Raw genomic sequence first — 20,604 nt, forward strand, 5'->3', positions numbered from 1 at the left:
TCTTCATCAATGTTCACTCTTGGAGAGAGGTGCCCCCCTAAGGTTGGGGAAGTGTTCAACCAACTCTAGGGTCTTTTCCTTTATAGCAGTTTGGAGCTGGGGGGATCACTTCCATGACCTGAGGCAGACTGATAAAGCACTTCAGCTTTTTCAATGTTGAGATGGAGGCCCGAAGTTTGGTAGCTTTTCCAAAGAGATCCGGTGCAGCCTGAAGGTTTTCCTCAGCATGCACAAGAATAGTGCAGTCATCAATAAGTTGAAGGTCAAGAATAGTTGTTTTGAGTACTTTGGTCTTTGAGCAAAAACATCCCATATTGAATAGCCCTCCATCTGTGTGAATTTCAGTGTCAGTTCTGGAAGGAAGGTGGTCATTATGAGAACCAGGATGACTGTCGAATAAATGAAGAACAGTGTTGGGTCATTGATGCATCCTTGCTTGACCCCAGTTTGGATGACAAAGGGATCTATCTCCAATCTGCTACAAATAATGGTCATAGTCATCTGGTCATAGAGAAATGTCAGGACCTTGATGTACTTTTCAGAACATCTAAATATGATCAGTACTTTTCACAGGGCTATGCAAATGAAGGAATCAAAATCCTTAGTAAGGGTCAATAAAGACTATATACAGGTTCTGAAGTTATTCCCAACACTTTTCTTGGATCTGATGGGCAACAGAGATCATGTCAATTGCCCCACGAGTTGATCTGAAACCATACTGATATTCTGGTAGGACTACTTTACCAAGAGGTAGAAGACAGTTCAGAAGGATATGCGAGATGATTTACCTTCTTGTGGAAAAGGGGGAAATACCTCTAGTTCCCACACACAGACCTATCTCCTTTCTAGAAGATAGTCATGATGTTGGCATTCCTCAGGTCTCCAGGGATTTCTTCACTGTTCCAAATTCACAGAATAAATTTGTGGAGTCTCAGTACCAGTTCCTTGCTGCCAACCTTGTAGATTTCAGCAGGTATGCCATCCAGTCCAGTAGTCTTGTTGTTCTTGGTTTCCTTGATGGCACATCAGACTTCTTCTAGGATAGAAGGGTTGGTGAGGAGATCCCCTTTCAGAGTGTTGGGGGATAGATTCGATGATGATATCCACCACAGTAGAGTCACAGTTCAGGAGTGCCTCAAAGTGGTCTTTCCATCTAGCTTAGACAGATCCATTGTCCTTGAGGGGTGTTGAGCCATCCTGCGATTGCAGGGACATAGGACTGTGGGAAGATAGGCCATAGATTGCTTTTGTTGCGTGGAAAAAGCTATGCATGTCATGTTTCATAGTTGGCAGGGTCAGAGGGGACCTGAGGAGATCATCTAGTCCGACCCCCTGCCATGGCAGGAAAGAGTACTGGGGTCAAATGACCCCAGCCAGATGTTCATCCAGCCTTTTTTTAAAGACCCCCAGGGTAGGAGCCAGCACCACTTCTTTTGGAAGTTGGTTCCAGGTCCTAGCCGCCCTGACAGTGAAATAGCGCCTCCTAATGTCTAGCCTGAAACTACCCTCCACTAGCTTGTGTCCATTGTTTCTTGTAACTCCCGGGAGTGCTCAGGGGAACAGGGACTCTCCCAATGCCTGCTGGTCCCCCTTGACTAGTTTGTAGACTGCCACTAGATCCCCTCTCGGCCTTCTCTTTTGGAGGCTGAACAAGTTCAGGTCCCTCAGCCTATCCTCATAGGACCTGCCCTGCTGCCCCCTGATCATGCGGGTGCCCCTCCTTTGGACCCTCTCTATATTGGCCACATACCTCCTGAAGTGTGGTGCTCAGAACTGGATGCAATACTCCAGCTGCAGCCTGACCAGTGTCGCATAGAGGGGGAGGATCACCTCCTTGGATCTGCTTGAGATGAGACTGTGGCTGCACAACAAGGTATGGTTGGCCTTCCTGACTGCGTCCCCACTTTGTCGGCCCATGTTCATTGTGGCATCAATGATGACTCCAAGATCCTTTTCTGTCTCGACACTGGCAAAAAGGGAGTTCCCCAGCCTGTAAGTGTGCTGCTGGTTCTTCCTCCCCAGGTGCATTACCCTGCGCTTGTCAGTGTTGAACCCCATCCTGTTCTCATCGTCCCACCCCTGTAACCTGTCTAGATCCATTTGTAGCATGTTCCTTCCTACTAGCATACCCACTTCACCCCACATCTTAGTGTCATCTGTGACTTTGAACAGAGTGCTTTCTACCCCCTTGCCCAAGTCGCCGATGAAGTTGTTGAATAGTGTGGGCCTGAGGACCAAGCCCTGGGGAACCCCACTGCCCACATCCCTCCAGGTCGAATAAGACCCGTCCACCACCACCCTCTGGGTGTGGCCCTCCAGCCAGTTAGTGACCCATCTGACCGTGTAGGCATCAACACCACTGCTTCCTAGTTTCTTACTGAGAATGGGGTGAGAGACCGTGTTGAAGGCCTTCCTGAAGTCCAGAAAGACTATATCCACTGTGACACCTGCATCCAAGGACTTGGTGACCTGGTCATAGAAGGCCACCAGGTTGGCTTGAGGAGACCTGCCCCTAATGAACCCATGCTGGTTGCCCCTGAGCATAACCTCCCCTGCTGGCCCTTCCTGGACATGTGCCAGAATAATTCTTTCAAAAAGCTTCCCCAGGACTGAGGTAAGACTCACGGGCCTATAGTTTCCACGGGCCTATAGTTTCCATGTTTGTCAGCAAAGAGCTAGATCTCTTTGACTTTATCTTGTGACCACTGATTTTTGATTTCCTGGATCGTCCTTTAAGCTTTAACTTTGAGGAGCTGATGAGTCATCTTCTGCTGAAATGGTGTCATCTTGCCAAGCAGAATGAGCCCTTTACTCCTGGTCAAGGATCTCAGTTTTGGTGTCAATGTGTGGTATAGCCAATGGATTGAGCATCAGCCATATGGATGGCAGTTTTAAACTCCTCAATGTTCCTTAGTGTTGCCTTTGCTTGGGGACAGGGAAGACAACTTTCCACAGGGACACTATTAGACATCATTACAGACCTCAAGATCTTGAAGCGATTTGGTATTGAGTGTTCTTCACATTGCTTTTAGCTTTTTTCAGTGTTTCAGAGCAATAATGCTCTGAAATGAATGTTCATAATGGCTCAGACAAGATTTTTATCTGTCCAGTAGTCATTGGATCCTCAAATAGGCAACTGGTATGGGGTACACGTGCCTCCCCTGATGGGGCAGTGCCCCTCTGATGGCTGACACTGCTGTTGGTAAGGCTGGTGCCCCCCCTGACAGGGCTGCCACCATCAGCGGCTTCTGCGGGTGCCGTCTCCCCAAATTCATGAGGCACCAGTGGTTCCTCACTCATGCTTCCTCACATGGCTCACATGATACAAACATCCATTTGATTATGGGCTTTAACAATAACATAGTCAAGGCAATGCCAGTGCTTAGAGTGAAGGTGTCTCCAGATGTCTATATTTGTCTCTGTATCTGAAAATGGTGTTTGTGATGATAAGACTATACTCCACACGTTTGCTCAGGGCAAGGATGCCATTGGATTTGGCTTTCCCTACTCTTTTCTTCTCAGTGGTGCCACTCCAGAGTTCTAGGTGATGTCCAACTTTGGCAATGAAAATACCAAGGACATGATCTTGTCCTCCTTGCAGTTGTTAGTCAGAACATGGTCAAGGTTGGAATAGAACTGTTCTTTGACATCAACAGCATCAAGTGTTGGGGCATACATACTGATAACAGTGACATACTGGTTGTTTCTGATCTTAAGACAGAGGATGAAAAGATGTTGTTAATACCCACAGGGAGGTTGGTAAGTTGACTGATGAGCCAATTCATGATGGTAAAGTTGACACTGTGAACATGTCTGTCCTGGTCCAGTTTCTCCTACAAGAACAACATGTAGCCTCCACCATCTTCCCTCAGCTGACCCTCATCCTATCGCCTTGTCTCACTCAGATCTGCAGTATTGATGCTGTATCTCACTAGTTCCCTGTAGACCATGGTAGTTCTTCTTTCTGATTATTCATTTTAATTATCCATAAAGGTGCAAACATTGTGAAAATCTTTGTTTTATTATGATGTTTTTGAGTACAGAGAGCATGATTCCATTTGATACAGTTATCCAGCCAGTAGCAGGTAAGACAGCCTAGGTTTAAGGCACCTTTTCTAGGCCCTTTCCCATGTCGGGAGAGCATAAAGGATCCTGAATAGGACAGCTAAGTCATGGTAATATCTGCCAAATTGCACCCTTCTCAGCCCGTGTGCAAGACAACCACTGGGCTACTACCACCTGTATGCAGACTCATAGCTGGAGACTGCTGGATTTACTAATCCTATCTCCATCACCACTTGTCCATTGCCACAGGAGTTTGGTACAGGGGAGCATGTTGTTTCCTGTGATAGAAGCCTGTGTGTGACTTGGTTTAACGAGAGGAAGCTGGTGCATGGAAACAGCAGCCATATGATCTTGCCATGGTGGAGATTTGAACCCAGTGCAAGGGAGAACCTTAGATGACAGGAGACCTGCATCTTGCTTTATCCTTCTTCTGCCTTATAGCTGTTGAGATCCTGACATCTGTCATTGAATACTTGGGGTTGGACTGTGGTTTGTCTGAAATCTCCTGTTAGGTCCGACCCGCCAGGAACGTGAGACTCAAGTGACATAGTTCTGGGGATCATTGGGACACACAAGGCTCTCCACCAATATAAGGTCTTGGTTCACAGAAAGCGGGAGAGAAGTAGCAGAGAGAAAGTAGTAGTAGAAAAATTAACTCATAAGAAGATGCATCTCATTTTCCTTAAATGCCCCAGAACAGCATAATAGGGTAGGAACCCCTTCTCCCCCTCCAAAGAAATGCAGATGGTGTTGTGCTTGTGCATGAGTGACATTCTTTCCAAAAGTAATTTTTTGCAGGGTTTTCTATATTGCCTTTATGGGTTTTTTTAAATACAAAGAAATAAGGCACAATACTATGGATATGAATGTTGAAATGACCCTGCTAATTCTCTGCCCTTTCTGTGAAATCTATTCTGTTTTACCATGTAGTTTCCAACTTGTGAAGGAGCTGTGTAGCTCAGATCCATATAGTACATGCTGTAGTTCAAATATAGAAAAATATAAATTACTGGTAACTTCTAGAGAATGGGAATAAGGATTCCTGGTTTTTATTCTTAGCTCTGCCACTAACTCACTCTGGGTATGTACAGACATTCAGGAAGATTGGGGGGGGGGGTTAGATTGCATTGAAAATGGCCACCTGATCTAACTTAGTTCACTCATATGTGGACCTAACACTTAAATCCGTAGTTCAGACAATCTGTGAATGGTATAGAAGATGCAGGAAGGTTAGGTGGGTCAAAAAATGGCCAGCTTGATCTAATCTAACTGTATCTCAGAGGTACACTAAGTTAGATTAAGTACAGGCAGAGGAATCTAAAAGAATGAATGTACATGTTTGGAGTGCAGCCGTCTGTCTGGGAAAGTCCAGCTGCTGGCCCCAGCCCTGGGGATGCACTTCTGCTCCTCCCACCCTGGCACAGGGCTGTTTTTAGCCCCTTGGGCCCTTCCCTCCACCCGCAGCTGGACAACCTGCTCCTTGGGCCAACCTGTCCTCTCAAAACCGCCCAAACCCCCTGACCCCACAAGCTACTTCTGGTGCCAGGTTTACCAGCATTCACCAGTGCCATGAGCCAATGGAAGTAAGTCAGGGTGGGGAGGAGGGGCAGGCAGGATCAGGAGGTTGGTTCACTGAGGGCAGGTTTTGTCTGGGGAGGGGGCTGGTTAAAAACAGCCCATCACTAACCCTCCCCATCCTGCTGACCCCTCCCCCTCTCCCATTGTACCTCAGATCAGGTACCCGGAACCTAACTAATTACTGAGTTAGGTGTGGGTGTGTGTGGGGGGGGGGGGGGGGGGGGCATTTTTAACCCAATCTAAGCCCCTGAACTTCTTGCTGTAATGTTTATATGAAGCCTACATGACTTTAAACCAAATCACTTAATCTCCGGGTGGCTGTGCTTTCTATTTGTGTAATGGAGAAACTGGTGCTAATGTCATAGGGTCAGTGAGGCTTAGATAATTAATATGCCAATAGTTTTTTCATAGTTTGGTTTGTTTTATTTTTGAATTTACACTGGCGATTTGGATGTCCAGCTGCCATTATTTTTTAAGGAAAATGAATGTCCAAGTCCCTTAATTCTTTAAAAACAACCTAGGTGTAATTTTTAAAGTATCTTGACATCTCAGCTGAGAGATGCTAAACAGACTCCAAGAATTATTAGTTTTGTTGCTTTTCAGCCAGAGTCAGTAACTAGTAGATAGCTTATCTATTGCTGTCTGTTCTGCCATAGCACCATCAATGCCTGAGTATGATACAGACTCGCCCTTGAATGAAACTGACACTACCATCACGGTCATGCTGAAGCCTGCTCATTCCCGTGGAGCACCTGTCAGGTAAGTTGTTTCCTCTCTTACTTTCTTTGCTTTTCTTACCCTCCCCCAAGCCCACACAAATCTCTCTTTCACAACTGATAACGTGGCTGATTAATAGGTATTCCTACTAGAAGGCCACCTGTAACACAGCATGTTACAAATGCCTTCTCTTACTTTCATCCTACAATTAAGCTTGGGGAGAGATTACTGATACTACAGCCCTGTTTATTTTCTTTGCAGCAACCCGTTCATATGCACTTGCAATATTTGAGCTGAAATATGTGGGATTAAATGATGGGATCTTAGCATCTCTCTGCTACTTAATAGGACTTCAGGCCTCCAACTACTGACTTCTCTTCAGTTGCCAAAAAAGTCTTACTGTATATCACAATTTTTCAATAGGACCAGAAATATCCCAAGGATCTTTAAATCTTGTGCATATAGTAGTTCAGCACCTTGACGTAAGCAGACTCCTCATATCCTTCTATTATAATCCCAACTGCTGTTCTTAATCTGCCAGCTGTAGTGAGCAGAGATTTTGACCCCAAAGGATAATGTCAGACCGCAGTGAGACATGGCTTTCCACTCTTGCTTAGCTGTTCTTGGCAAGTAGAGATTTCACTCCCAAATAGTATTTATGAGCAGGACACCTTATGCATGTCCCTGTGATGGAGCTGTGACATTGCAGAACATATTACCAGCTACCCTGAGGAAGAAAATTTTCATTGCTAGCATGTGTAATATTGGAATTGGGAGTGTATGACTCTGGATGGCTGTGTGACCACAAATTTAACTAAAGCAGCCTGTACTATTTATTGCCAGGTACATTTCATGCCAGTGAAAGGTGTTATTACTGATGATTAAAGTGTCTTATTTAGCCACTGCCAACATCAGTTATGGTAGTCTTCCTGACTCCCAACCTGGAGAAATTCCACATAGTATTTCATTCTCCATAATGCTGAACTCTCTGCCGAACCTGGTGAGACTACCAAAGGTGCAAAGTAGTACTGTTCAGAATGGTGATTTTTGCGGCACATGTCCATAAGGAATCAGGTTGAACCCACCAAGACACTTCCTACAAACTGTCCAGCAGCCAGTTGCTTTCCCTTTACCAGGCTAACTCCTTTTGATCTAAAACTCAAAATGGTCAATTGTTGCACTATTGAAAAATCCCAGGTCCCCCTTTTCAAATATCATTTGCACAATTATGCCCATGAATCATGCCGGCAGACATTTAAGTGCTTTTGAAACAGTTACTCTGAAGTTATTCAAATATGTGTAATCTGAATCAGTTGCAGATTCCATAGTTGCTTGCTTTAATGAAATGCATTACATGACTCAGAAGTCAAGCTTACATAGACTCACAGTTTTCTGTGAAGATTATTGGAATATCCAAAAAAATTACTTTGTCAAGATTTTCTTGTTGACTTAGTTCATCTTGCCCCATCTCCCTTCCAGTCAACCTGAGGGGCCTACTTTAAAGCTCTAACTCTCATGTCTAGAAGAATGAAGTGAAGAACCTGTTATTTGTATGTCTTAGAACTGTTACTCTGAAGGACAAGTATAGTAAATGTCTGCAGTTCAGTAGGTATTTTCTTTGTTTATATGTTTATTTTTAGGGGAGCCTTTTTTCTTTTTCATTTTATCCCCTGCTGTGTTAAGAGTATTGCTATTTTGTCTTTTTATTGAAGACTCTTGCAATTTTTCCTCAAAGCCCAATTTACTACATTTTACCACATTCTGTGAATAATGTCTTTTTCAGAAAAAAAGTCCATTATGCATTTTTTGTGAGGATTTCTATGAATTTTAGTCAGTTTTTATTATATTGTAGCCTATTATACATACATTTTCAGTGACAAAAATATTTACATGCTACACCTAAGTGATAGGCTTACCTATTGTGATGACCTAATTTTGTTTATTTGTAAATAGGTTTATGAAAAGAAGAATAGGGGAGTGTCTCTAGGGGAGAATTTTAGCTTTGTATTAACTTTGCAGGCAAGTGGTGTGTCTAACTTTCACTCTATACCCTTATACACTTCTGTGCATCTGTACCCTCTGTGTCTTAAGATCCTTTTTTACAATAAGGAATAGGAACTTAGAGAAGATATTTTGAAAGTAGTTTTAGAATAGAGAACTCCCTCCTTTTGTGTGTGTATACAGTATTTAGTACAGTGGGGATCTGATCTCTCTTAGGGACCCTACTTATTTGAATCTGAGTACAGCTGAACAACATGACATGTTCTTTCTCAAAAGTCCCCAAATCATAGCTCACAGACCATGCATTGCTCTAAAATTGCTCACAGTCACCAGAAAGTAAAAAGTTAAATCTGAGGATATTCGAGAATAAACTATATTTCCTGCAGCATGTTGCTCAGATCAGCACTCTTAAGGGCAATAATATTGATCATATGATCAACTGGGAGGAGTAAAAGATGCAGGAGAACAACACCCAAAGCATCGGTATAGACTCTCTATCAGAGCAGAATTGAATCATGGGAATTTATGCCAAGAAGGGACCTCAAGGGATCATTCAGTATAGCGCCCTGTGCTGAGGCAGGATACATTGGGCAATATTTCTTTGTGTGTTCAACACAGGGTATATATATGCTGCCCTTCAAATGTGAAATGGGCTGCATCTTTCAATTCCACTTTCTAATATCCTGTGTACCAGCTCAAACATCATTAATGCCAATGTGTCCTTTCAGACATTTCAGAAGTCCATTCCCTTCTTCAGACGGTCACCAAGTCTTTTCTTCCTCATAGGCAAACAAATAGTCCCCATACCATAGCCCTCCCCAATCACCCTGCACTCACTGAACTAAACTTTTCCTGATTTCTCCATCTCTCTTCAGCCAGCATCCCTCTCTTGTAAAGTGTCTGTGTGGCCCAGGAATCCAATGTAGTAGCCCTGGAATTTTGGATCAGTTGGGATCTAGCAGGATCCTTTGCTCATGCTCACACTGATTATAAAGAATTTGATGTCCAAAAGCATCAGGAGATCTGGGCATTAGAAGTGCTTGTCTGCTGCTAGTCTGCATTTAAATATTCCCTCCTTGGAACTTTATTGGGGTGATTGACATCCTTTCTGAAAGGCATCAGAGTGCAAGCAAAAGACCTTCAGGGAAGGAAACAGGGAAAGTTAAGTCAGCAGAAATCAAAATTAAAAACACTTCTATATCATCTTTATCCTTCAGGTTCTATTCCTAATGTCAGCTCCTCAGGGACTTGATTAAAAAAAAAAAAAGACTGAAATGAAAATAACCTTTAAGGAAACATCCTGCTTTGTGCTACCTGGGCACTATTTGGACTGTTTTATTTCTCTCAGCACCATTACCAAAGACTTCTTTAAAAAAAGATTTTTGTTCTTGATTTAGTCTAAAGCTCATGAATGGTGCTGAGACTGAGATGCTGAAGACTGATGTCATATGTTGACCCTTGCAATAAGTGCAGTAGAGGCAGTAGGAATAGTGGGATCCCCAGCCTCCCTTCCTCAAACTTTCTCTGAAGAAATTGCTACCATGAGTTTTGTCTTTTTGTCTTGGTATGCATTTAAATTTCTGCTTCTCTAAGGGCAGCAGAGTCAATAATTTATAATGAATACTAAATCTGACATCTTTAAACTTCTTTGTGAACTGTCCAGGAGCACTCTAGGTCTGCCTTGAGCTCATTTACTACTTGCATTCTTAATTTAGAAAACAATTGTACAGATGCAAAATGTCCACAGGCAGCTTGTTGTGCACATTGGATAATTGGAAAACCAGCTGGTTCATTAATTTTTAGGTTAGAACCATAGATTTCATTTAGGTGTTTCTGTTCCCTGAATGGAGAATGCAAATCTGGGATCTGGACTTTATACTTACACTGATGCTTTCACAATTTACTGTAAACAAATATGCATTGCAAATGTGAGGACTGCATGTGTGCAACTCTCCGTCTTCTTTCTGCACAGTTCTGGCCATCAGAAATGTGGCTAGAGAGCCATAGCTAGTGAGTCTGCAATTATGTGGCTGTGTCCTGGGACAGCATATTTGTTCATGTGAGAGTAGCCGTGGAGGACCTGCATAGCTGCTCTATGACCTGCTGGGCTAGGGACAGAAGTTGCACATAAACCAGTTTAAGTGATCAGAAACTGGTTTAAATCCATAACAAAACATAAGGTCAATACATATAAACCAATTTCAAAATGTCTGAAACTGGTTTAAGATAAATGTAGTAGAATGTAGAAACTGGTTTAAGATAAATGTATATGACTTAACTGATTTTGGTCAAACTGGTTTATGAAACTTCTGCCCCAGACCCCTTCCTGATTCAAGTGAAATCATAATCCCCAGCATCCCAGCATGCTTTCCAGCCCTGGGATGGGCTGTCTGCTCCAGAGAGCAGGGGTGGCCCTGCCCCTCTGCTTCCTAGCTGGAGCAGTGAAGGCTGACTGACAAGGAGGTGGAGGGGGACAAGCCTGGCTGGGGAGGCAGCCCAGTCTATGGGGGGGACTCCCCTCCGGCAAACCCTGGCTGGGGTCTGGAGCCAGAGAGGGGGGGTTAAACCCCCACTTCCCCTGCTCAAACTTACTGCTGGCTGCAACTGTGGATTACAAATCCCAGAGGCCCCTGGAAGCAGGAAGAGGATGTGATGAGCAACCCTGCAGAGTCCTGCTGTTGTAATTCTGGACTGCAAATCCCAGAGACCTCAGGAGCAGCAGGAAGAGGAAGTACATTCACAGCCAGAGATCTGTACCCTAGCACTCCCCAGTTTATGGCCTGAGCCATTGTAGGCATGTGGCTACATTCCCTGGATCAACAATAAATCTCTGTTCACTTCTGTTTCAATTTAATCTGTACAGTTTAAGCTAACCTGCAAAGACTAAATCATTTCATCCTCAGGCTTTTTAACTGTCTGTACCTAGCCCTGGTGTGTTGGAAAAAGATGCCTTTAGTCTCCCTTATCCTTTGCTAAAGATCCCTATGTGAACTGTTTTCATACTTTCAAATGCTGTTTGATGTTCTTCACTGGTTGTGTGAGCTTCTGAATTCAGACTTCTGCTTGAGTGCCTTCATTTGAAAACTGCACTCTATATTGTGCTAAAGAGCAACGGTTGTAGCTCAAATGCACATTTCACCCATGTGGGCATTTGAGAAGTGTTGATAAATGGAACCTGGGATGAGATTCTTAGATGCTGGTGGTTTATTACATGTTAATAAGCATGTTTGCGGTGGATAAATATATACCCATTTCTGTGGTGGAAAGTGGGGTATATATGTGTACTTTTTTTGTCAAAACTCCCAGAAGCACAGGCTTGGGATAAGTCAAAATAAATGTATAAAATGTTAAAGAGCTTTGAGCAACATGAGAATGATATCCACATATCAGCAGACAGCAAGAAATACCACCCTGTATAGCCCTGGCACTTTGTCATTGAACAGTATCTTTATTTTGTGCTTATCTCAAAACTTGAGTGAGTAAAATATGTTTGCTCCCTACAGATGTTAAAGAAATTCAAGAGAAATACGAAATTGTGTCACTATTTAGCAGGACATCTAGAAAAAGGGAAACCCATGGAATCATGAGGTTAAAAGCAACCTGAAGAGCTGTCTAGTCTAAGCCCCAAAAGAGATGCAGAATATGCTATTCCAAACCACCCCAGACCAGTGCCTGCCCAGCTGATTCTTGCAGACTTCCAGCAAAAGAGATTTCACAACTTTCCTAGGCATTTTGTTCTTTTGCCTCTCTTCTCCGTGACTGTACTCAGAGCTTTGTTTATTAAACAGTCCAGCATGATGAATCTCTCCATGATACTTATATGGCCCTCAATGTGACACTACTTGAGGACCTCACAGTCTTTACTACATCTATCCTTACAGTGCTTCCATCCCTGGAAATTGGGAAGTGTAGTTATCATCATTGTACAATTCCACTTTACTTCTAGGGAGTGCCCAGAAAAGCTAAGTGAATTGTTCAGTAAAGTAATGTACAGAATTGAGCCTGGGTCTCCTCTGTTCCAGGCTGCCGCCCTACCTGTTAAACCATCACTCTCAATACTATGTCAGGTACCATTCAGTTGCTATGCTTGCCTTAGGTAGGAATCCCACCATAGCTTCCCCCTTGCTCTTCATTTATTTATTTTTTCTCTTTCAACCCTTCTCTCTTCCTTTCTTAGTCTATTCTCTCCTCTCTTAGGCACGCTCTGTATGTGCATGTTGGTGAATGTTAGTGTGGGGACCTGTTTCTGATATCTGCTCACTCTTTCCATTGTGTTTGTCTCCAGCATCCTTTTTACCATACTCACATTTGTAATGCACCATATGTGTTTCTGTTAGTATGTAGCATTGTTTGAGAGCATAATGAACTTGATTCCAGCTTGGAAGAAGAGTGAGATGAAAAGCTCTAAATCTGTGAATTTTGCTGGGGTTTCATAGATTTCATAGACATTGGGGCTGGAAGGGACCTCATAAGATCATCAAGTCCAGCCCCTTGCCCAAAGGGCAGGAAGTCAGCTAGGGTCAAAAGATCCCAGCAAGATAAGCATGCAAATGTTTCTTAAAAGTGTCCAGAGTAGGTGCTTTCACCACCTCTGGGAGGGAGTCTATTCCAGGCTTTGCGGGCTTGAACAGTAAAGAAGTTTTTCCTTATGTCCAACCTAAAACGGTCTTGGAAGAGTTTGTGACTGTTTGAACTTGTCATCCCTTGAAGTGCTCTGGTGCACAGGCATTCCACCAGATCTTGATGCACACCCCTTATGTACTTATAGGCTGCCACCAAGTCACACCTGAGCCTGTGCCAATGTGCTTTTCCAGGCTGAAGAGTCCCATGGCTTGCAGTCTCTCTTCATAAGGCCTATTCTCTTGCCCTCTGATCCTGGGTCTTGCTTGAGATGCATGTAGATGCAAGCCAGAGTTTTGTATACTTTGCCAGCTGCAGTATTGTGTTGGTGGCTCATGTTCATCTTGTGGTCAATCATGACCCCCAAGTGTCCTTCGGTCATGGTACTAGCGAGTGTAGCATTGCTGAGTCTGTAAGTGTGATGTGGGGTTTTTCATAGATTTCATAATGTCTATTAGGGCTGGAAGGAACCTTGTGAGATCATCAGGTCCAGCCCCGCACCCAAGGGGTCAAAGCTGCCTCATGTCTGGAGCACAAAAGTGCTGTGACTGTAGCCTCCTGTCACAGAAGGCACAGAGCCCAAAGGGCTAAAATGAGGCCTCCCTCCCCACAGTCATAGGGGTGGGGCTGCAGCCTTGTTTACAGGAGGAAGGGGGAGGCCTTCTCAATAGTGCCAAGAGCAGCAGAACAGAAGATCAGAGACCTGGACCTGAGTTACAGGAAGGTCACTAAGCTTTGGAGTCCCAACACACTCCAGAAGCCTGCAGCCTTCCTTGTAATCCATGGGTATTGTCTCTGGCCAACCTCACCAAGTGCAATGAGACCCAGAGAATCAAGGGGATCTGGACCCTGCTTACAGGCTGCAGGCCAGGGGTGGAGCACCTTGCAATTCTCCATATTGAATGCTATCAGGTTTTCATGTGCCCACCTTGCAAGCCTATCAAGGTTGTCTTGGATCACTAACCTAGCCTCAAGTGTGGACACTCCTCCCAAAATTTGGTGTTGTCAGCAAACTTAGCCGGTCTGCTTCTGACACCAGAGTCCAGATCCTTTATAAAGACATTAAAGATTACAGGTTTGAGAATGGAGCCTTGTGGGACATCAGTGGTCCCTGAGTGCCATGTTGATTCGGTTCCGTCATCTACCATTCTCTGGGTCTGACCTTGGAGCCAGTTTCCCAGCCATTGTACTATAGTGTAGTCAAGGCTGCAGTTGCCCAATTTTCCCGTGAGAGCATCATGGAACACCAGGTCAAAGGCTTTTTTTAAAGTCCAAATATATGATATCAACGTCTTTCCCATTGTCCAGGTGATACATCACCTGATCATAGAAGAAAATGAGATTGGTCAGGTAAGACCTACTGACAACAAACCCATGCTGGCTATCCCTCAGAATGCTGCCTTCTGTTAGCCTGTTGAGAATGGTTTATTTGATCATTTTTTCCAAGATCTTTCCAGGGACTGAGGTCAAACTTATTGGCCTGTAGTTTCCTGGATCTTCTTTCCTCCCTTTCTTGAAGATAGGCACAACATTGGCCCTCTTTTATTCTTCAGATACATCACCTCGGCACCATGAGTTCTCGAATATTCTTGCCAGGGGCCACACTATGATGTCTGCCAGTTCCTTTAGCACTCCTGGGTGCAGTCTATCTGGACCAGCTGATTTGTAGGTGTCCAGCCTCTCAAGGTGCTCCCTAACAGGATCTATGCCAGTGGTGGACATATATTCACCCTCATCCTGGTCTTCCATATCATGTTAGGCAAGGTGGTACCTTTGGGCTGGTTAAAAATCATTAAGCAGATTGGATTTTTCCTGGGTGTCAGTTGTCAGCTCCCCATATTGCTTTAGGAGGGGTCCAATATTTCCCTTGTTTTTCTTCCAACTCCCCATGTATCTGAAGAAGGACTTTTTTATTGTCCTTGATTCATGTAGCCAGTTTGAGTTTGGTTGCAGCCTTGGCTTTCCTAGTTCACTCCCTACAGGTGTGGACCAGTGCAGAGTACTCCTCCTTAGTGGTGTTTCCTGTATTTCATCCTTTATAAGCCTCTCTTTTTCGATGTAGGAAGTCCATGAGTTCCCTGTTGAGCCAAGGAGATTGCTGAACCCTTTTACCACCTTTCCTATCGGTTGAGATGGACTTTCCTTGTGCTTCTAGGATCACTTCCTTAAGGAGCAACTACTAATTGTGAACTCCCCTCCCTGTCAAATCATGGCCTCTGAGGGTCTCGACAACAAGCCTTCTGAGCTTAGGAAAGCCAACTTTCATAAAGTAAAGGACTACTGCATTGCTGACTGTTGTGCAAGCTTTGCAATGGATAGTAAAAGTGATCAACTCATGATCACTGACTTCCAGCTTCCCTTTGATTCTTAGGTCACAGACTAGATCATCCCCTTTGGCCAGTGGCAGGTCCACGCTGCCTTACCTCTTGTTGGCCCATAAACTGGTTGAGATGAGTAGAGCTCATCCATGCATGTGAGGAAGCTTTGAGACTGATTGGATTTGGCTGAGTGCTCTTCCCATAAGATGTGCGAGTAGTCGAAGTCTCCCATGACAACTATGCACAGAGAGCATGCAGCCATGGCCAGTTCCCTGATGAATTTATGGTCAAGCTCTTGTTCTTGATTTGGAGGTCTGTATTAGACTCCTACCATTGTAATCCCTTTGCCACATTCCCCTCCTATTCTAACGGAGAAGCTCTCCGGTCATCCTTCTTGGGTGCCAATCTCAGCTTGTAGGGACATGTAGCTCTCCTTCACATACAGAGCTACAGTCCAGCCCCTTTTTTCAGCATGATCTGCCCTGTACTGGATATAGCCATTTATACCCATAGTCCAGTCATAGGAGGAGTCCCACCAGATCTCCGTTATCCCTATGAGATTGAGTAATTTCTGTTTAGCAGAAGAACTAGTTCCTCCTGTGTATTCCCCAAACTCCTGGTTAATGTTTTTCTCCAGTTGATGGTTTTAATGTATACATTATGGCAGCTGCACAGTGAAACATGCTATTCTGCTCATTGCCTTAACACTTCTTAGTGGAGTTTTATTGGCTTCACGTGAGCTTTCTCAGGCCTTTGTGTTGATAATGATTTCATTAATCCCAACCAAAAGGTGGCAATTTATTGTTCTTGAAGCCCCCACATAGAATAAATACAATAAACCTTTTTTATAAATGATTGAGAATAAATAAGAGAATCAAAGATCAATGAAACAGCAAAAAGGATCTAATGTTTAAACCTGTTAAGAGAACATAAGCAAATTATCCTGCTCTCAGTTATTTTGATGGCTCAATTGTAGTACAGCAATGCACTATAAATGCTTAGAAATACAAAATGTATGCTAGCTTTTTGTTAACTGACATTCAAGAGCAAAGAGTATGTACCACATGACTTGCTTGACAGGATAGAGGGCGAAGAACCACCATACCAAATCTATTAATTTTATATTATCAAATGAGGAATGAGTCTTATCAACTCAGGCATCTGATATTATAAAACTAATTATCTGTGTTAATTAGCATGTCATATAATAAACCTTGGAAGTTTTGATTTGAATTAACCTAAGCTGGGTTTCTTATGGTATTTTGCTTTAATTTAAGCAAGAGTTTGAGGGTAAACTGACAGGTAGTATTTTCTGCTAAATATAAGCAAGTTATATTTGTTTGCTTTTTTGTTAATAGTTATTTCCATGAATTTGGATGCAGAGGAAAAGTGCTTGATGTTGATAGCTGCTCAGATTGTTGCACTTTTATAACACTAAGAGGAATACCACTGCAGGATTACTTGAGTTAGGCCCATTAAGATGTCTTATGCATGATGAGCTGACCAGCAGAGTTGCAAAATTGTAGTCATATACTGCCATGTCCTGCCACTGTCATTTAGTGGTGCTGAGTTTTAGATATTGCAAGGTGATTTTATGATCAGTGATATTTGCAACTGTATTCACTTTGATAAATATAATTAAACCTCATGTTTGGGGTGTAAAAGATAATCATTATAATGGCTGGGAAGGAATTTTTAATCCTTTATATAGTATTACAGAATTCCTCTTAAACCTCATGTTTTGGCCATAAAACAGAATATTTGATATGATGGGTGAATTGCTTGATTTGCATTTTTAACAGAATCTGCTTACTGTTCACCTGAACATATTGTCCCTTAAAATGACATAAAACTATTTTTGCCCATTCATCAGCTTTCAAAAATATACTTGCTCTGAGACTTCATGACCTACTGTGCCATGCTAACTTTCCCATGGGGAGCCTTGAATGACTAGAAAATGGGAGGTGGAAGCTGTAACTGTTTTAATTACAATATTTAAAAAAATTAAATTAGATACAGAAAATCTCTCTCCTGGGTCAAACAATATTTTATTAACTGCACACTGAAGCTTTGTTAGCATTTTTTTTTTTTTAGTGTCTGTTATAAAGGTCTGAGGATGGTGCAAGTTGGGGAGTATATTTTTGGCACAAATCTTTCATGTTGTCTATGTAAGCTGTCAGGTTCAATTCCAGCAATCAAAAGGTTAATGAAGTCTGAACTTTTAGCTGAGAATCACAAATTGATGGCCATTTTCTCACATTAAGCTGTCAACTGGTAAGACAAGGAGGGAACAGGAGAAAATGTACATTGCTGCCAATTTAAGGGCATCTCTTTAAAAGCATTTTCTATACATGTTTCACATCTACTAGTTCTAACGTATTCCCCATTATCCCAAATAAAGGGCTAATTGCATAAAGGCAGGTTAAAATTTAGCTTATAAGACAAAGGAAATAATTGTGAAGCTCTCAGGGCTCGATGTGAGGTTCATTGAAGTCAATGTGAAGCCTTTCTTTGTCTACAGTGGGCTTAGGCCCTCTAGTCCCTGTCAGATGTCCCCATCTTAGAAATAACACACAAATTTAATACTTCAGGCAATTTCAGCTATGTATCAAGGCCCAGAGCTATTCCTTCACAGAACAAGTAAATTCTGTTCTGGGCATCTTGAGTTCCTCTCACCTAGGCCACATAGGAGTAGATGTATATAAGAAGATGCCCTCTATGGGTATATATTAATACACAAGAGCAATAAAAGGGCAGATGAGTAAGTGGCACTTTGATGTTGCAGACTAAGACATTTCAGGATTTAATTATACCACAGGTATATAAATTCCAGAAACATGTTAATGCTCGTGTGATTAAAATTATAGAGGGCCTAATTGAAAAAGCATAAACCGAATTGAAGAATTCCTAATTATAGTTTGCTTTGAGGTGTTAATTTCTTCCATAATGAATGCATAATTTCTTGGAACCAGTAAAGGCGGCCGCTGCACCAGTGCGTGGGCTGCAGATGGGATATGGGGATTATCATAAACGCAGACAGACAGCACAAAAGGAAGTCTCAGCGGCCACAATGCCATTTCAGCTGTGAATTTTCTTTTAGTAGCACTTTTCCAGAGCAAAAGCAAGAGCTGGTAGAAGGCTGAAGAATGGAGATTCACTTACTAGGTGTGGGAAGGCAGAGTAAAAGTAGATAAGGTATGAAAAACAGGGAGAGGGACCAATGAGAAGAAGGTGCAAGTAAAAGAAATAATATAACTGGGAGTGGTTCAAGAACATATAAAAGAAAGGTAGGGAGTGGCTGGGGAAGGCCATTGAACCAATGAAAGGTAAAGCTGAGTGTTGACTTGTCTTACTGTCTACCAGCACAAATTTTGTGATTTGCTGGAAGAGTTAACACTCATTCACCTTCTGAAGGAAAGAACATTTTGAATGAGTGTGTTCTGTCCTCTTCTCCCTGTCAAAAGGTACTGGCATGGAGGGGGCCTGGCAAGATCCAGCTCTCTCTATGGTTTTAAAACTTCCCCATCTGTAGCGCTAGCATAGGCTGGAACAGTCCATGAATGACTGTATAGCCACCCAAAACTGGCAGATTGCAGGCAGTGTAGGAATAGAGAGGTCTGGAACTCAAGGAGACGTCTCGGCATGGCTGTTCCACCAAAACATTTTGATGTATATTGATGGGGCAAGTGTGTTTAGAGCTCATGATACATCTGGTCACCTGGTACTTATTCTGGGGCCCTTGTCTTCATGTTTCAGTATTCTTGATTTTATACTTTTCTTAGGCACCATGTCGTTGTCTTTTAAAATATACGGTTTTAATTTGTTTTTTTAACATAATCTGCTAGTGCTAGCTCTGCACGTTGGTGACAGGAGGGTTTTTTTAAAAATATGAACCAGATCATCCACAGGTATGACTTTGTACAGCTCCACTTAGGATAGTGATGAACCTCTGTTTGCACTAGCTGAAGATGCCAGCATCTCCTTACTTGTTCCCATACACTTATGAGAACAGTGTCAGGAGTCATGCAGAGATGTCCCACTGCAGCCGTCCCGTCTCTGAAAAGGGCCACATTCTCTCCTCATCCTGAACATTCATTAAACACATGGATCTGATTGTCCTTGCCACTTCTGTCTTTTCTTGAAAGAAACTGAACACTGAAGATGACAAGACTCCAGTTAGTGATGCTGCCTAATGCGAAGTGACATTAACACAAATTTTTCTCATTCTTTTTGTTTTTGTTTGTTTTGCAGATCAAACAGATGGCAGGTGGCTCAGGAGGGAATAAACACCTCCAAAACCACTAACATTAGCTCCTGTCACAGTGAAAGCCATATCTGTCTGCACTCATTATCTTGAATCTGCCAGCATGGAATAACACTGAATTAGAGAGATAGGAACTAGCCTCTTCCTCTGGGAATAGCAGCTATTATGTCTAATCTATGTTGCAAGCCAGGTCAGACTTATGAAGATGGCTTAGATAAGTAAGCATATAGCTTTGAAATGCCCTCATTTTGATTTTGTTGATTTTATTTCCAAGGAGATTAAATGCAGAGAATTGATGAATGTAAAAGAAAGGTGAATATATAATGCAAGTAACATAAATCTGTTCATTCCCCCTGTAGTATCTTGCAACCCAGTTGCCTCTCTGGTACCAGTGCATGTTTCCTGGATGCACATTTTCTTTTCTTTGCCGTTCACAGACATTGCCCTAACCACAGGATTTTCCTGCCACTGTTTGGAAATGTTGAATTCCTAAAGTTCTGAAAGTATCTATCCAGCCTGGTGAGGACTCAGCTATTTGCTACTAGAGTTGTTAGTGGTGAATGAAACACCTGAGGCTGAGAAGGTCATGAGAAGGTGGATTGTTCATTTTGACTTCACTTTGCCTCAATTTACTCATCTGTAAAACAGGAGTAATAGTTATTAGGCCTCACTAGGTCATGAGTACTTGAGACTGTCTGTAGTAGTCAAGGTGTGAAACTATACTCACTGCCCTGGTATGTGAAAACTGATATAGTCTTCACAGGTAAAGCACAGCTTTCACTATAAACAAAACTCAGCTACTTTACAATTAGTTTTTATATGTAAAGATTCATAACAGTAGCACAATTCTGTCAGGTAGGGTATCCTCACATTTTATAGTATCTGATACACACTTGACACACTGATAACACCTTCTTCATTTCCTTACATAAAACAACCCTTGTCATTTGAAACTGTGTGTGTGGCATCATGCCACAGGTTAACTTTCTGACATGAAAATTGTGGTGAATTGTCCAAGGCATTTGGGAGACTGATAAATCT

The 20,604-nt window shown here is 42.7% G+C and overlaps 1 protein-coding gene across 2 annotated transcripts in view; it reads left to right on the top strand.

Moving 5' to 3' along the window:
• PTPRT (protein tyrosine phosphatase receptor type T) overlaps positions 1–20,604 on the top strand; it is an 889,034-nt gene that overhangs the window by 705,192 nt on the left and 163,238 nt on the right. For both annotated transcript variants that reach the window (XM_019484632.2, XM_059733217.1), the window contains exon 11: positions 6,300–6,402. In XM_019484632.2, coding sequence (XP_019340177.1) covers positions 6,300–6,402 — 103 coding nt within the window. The remainder of the gene's footprint in view (positions 1–6,299; positions 6,403–20,604) is intronic.

The sequence above is a fragment of the Alligator mississippiensis genome, chromosome 9, assembly GCF_030867095.1.
Source record: "Alligator mississippiensis isolate rAllMis1 chromosome 9, rAllMis1, whole genome shotgun sequence".
NCBI lineage: Eukaryota > Metazoa > Chordata > Crocodylia > Alligatoridae > Alligator > Alligator mississippiensis.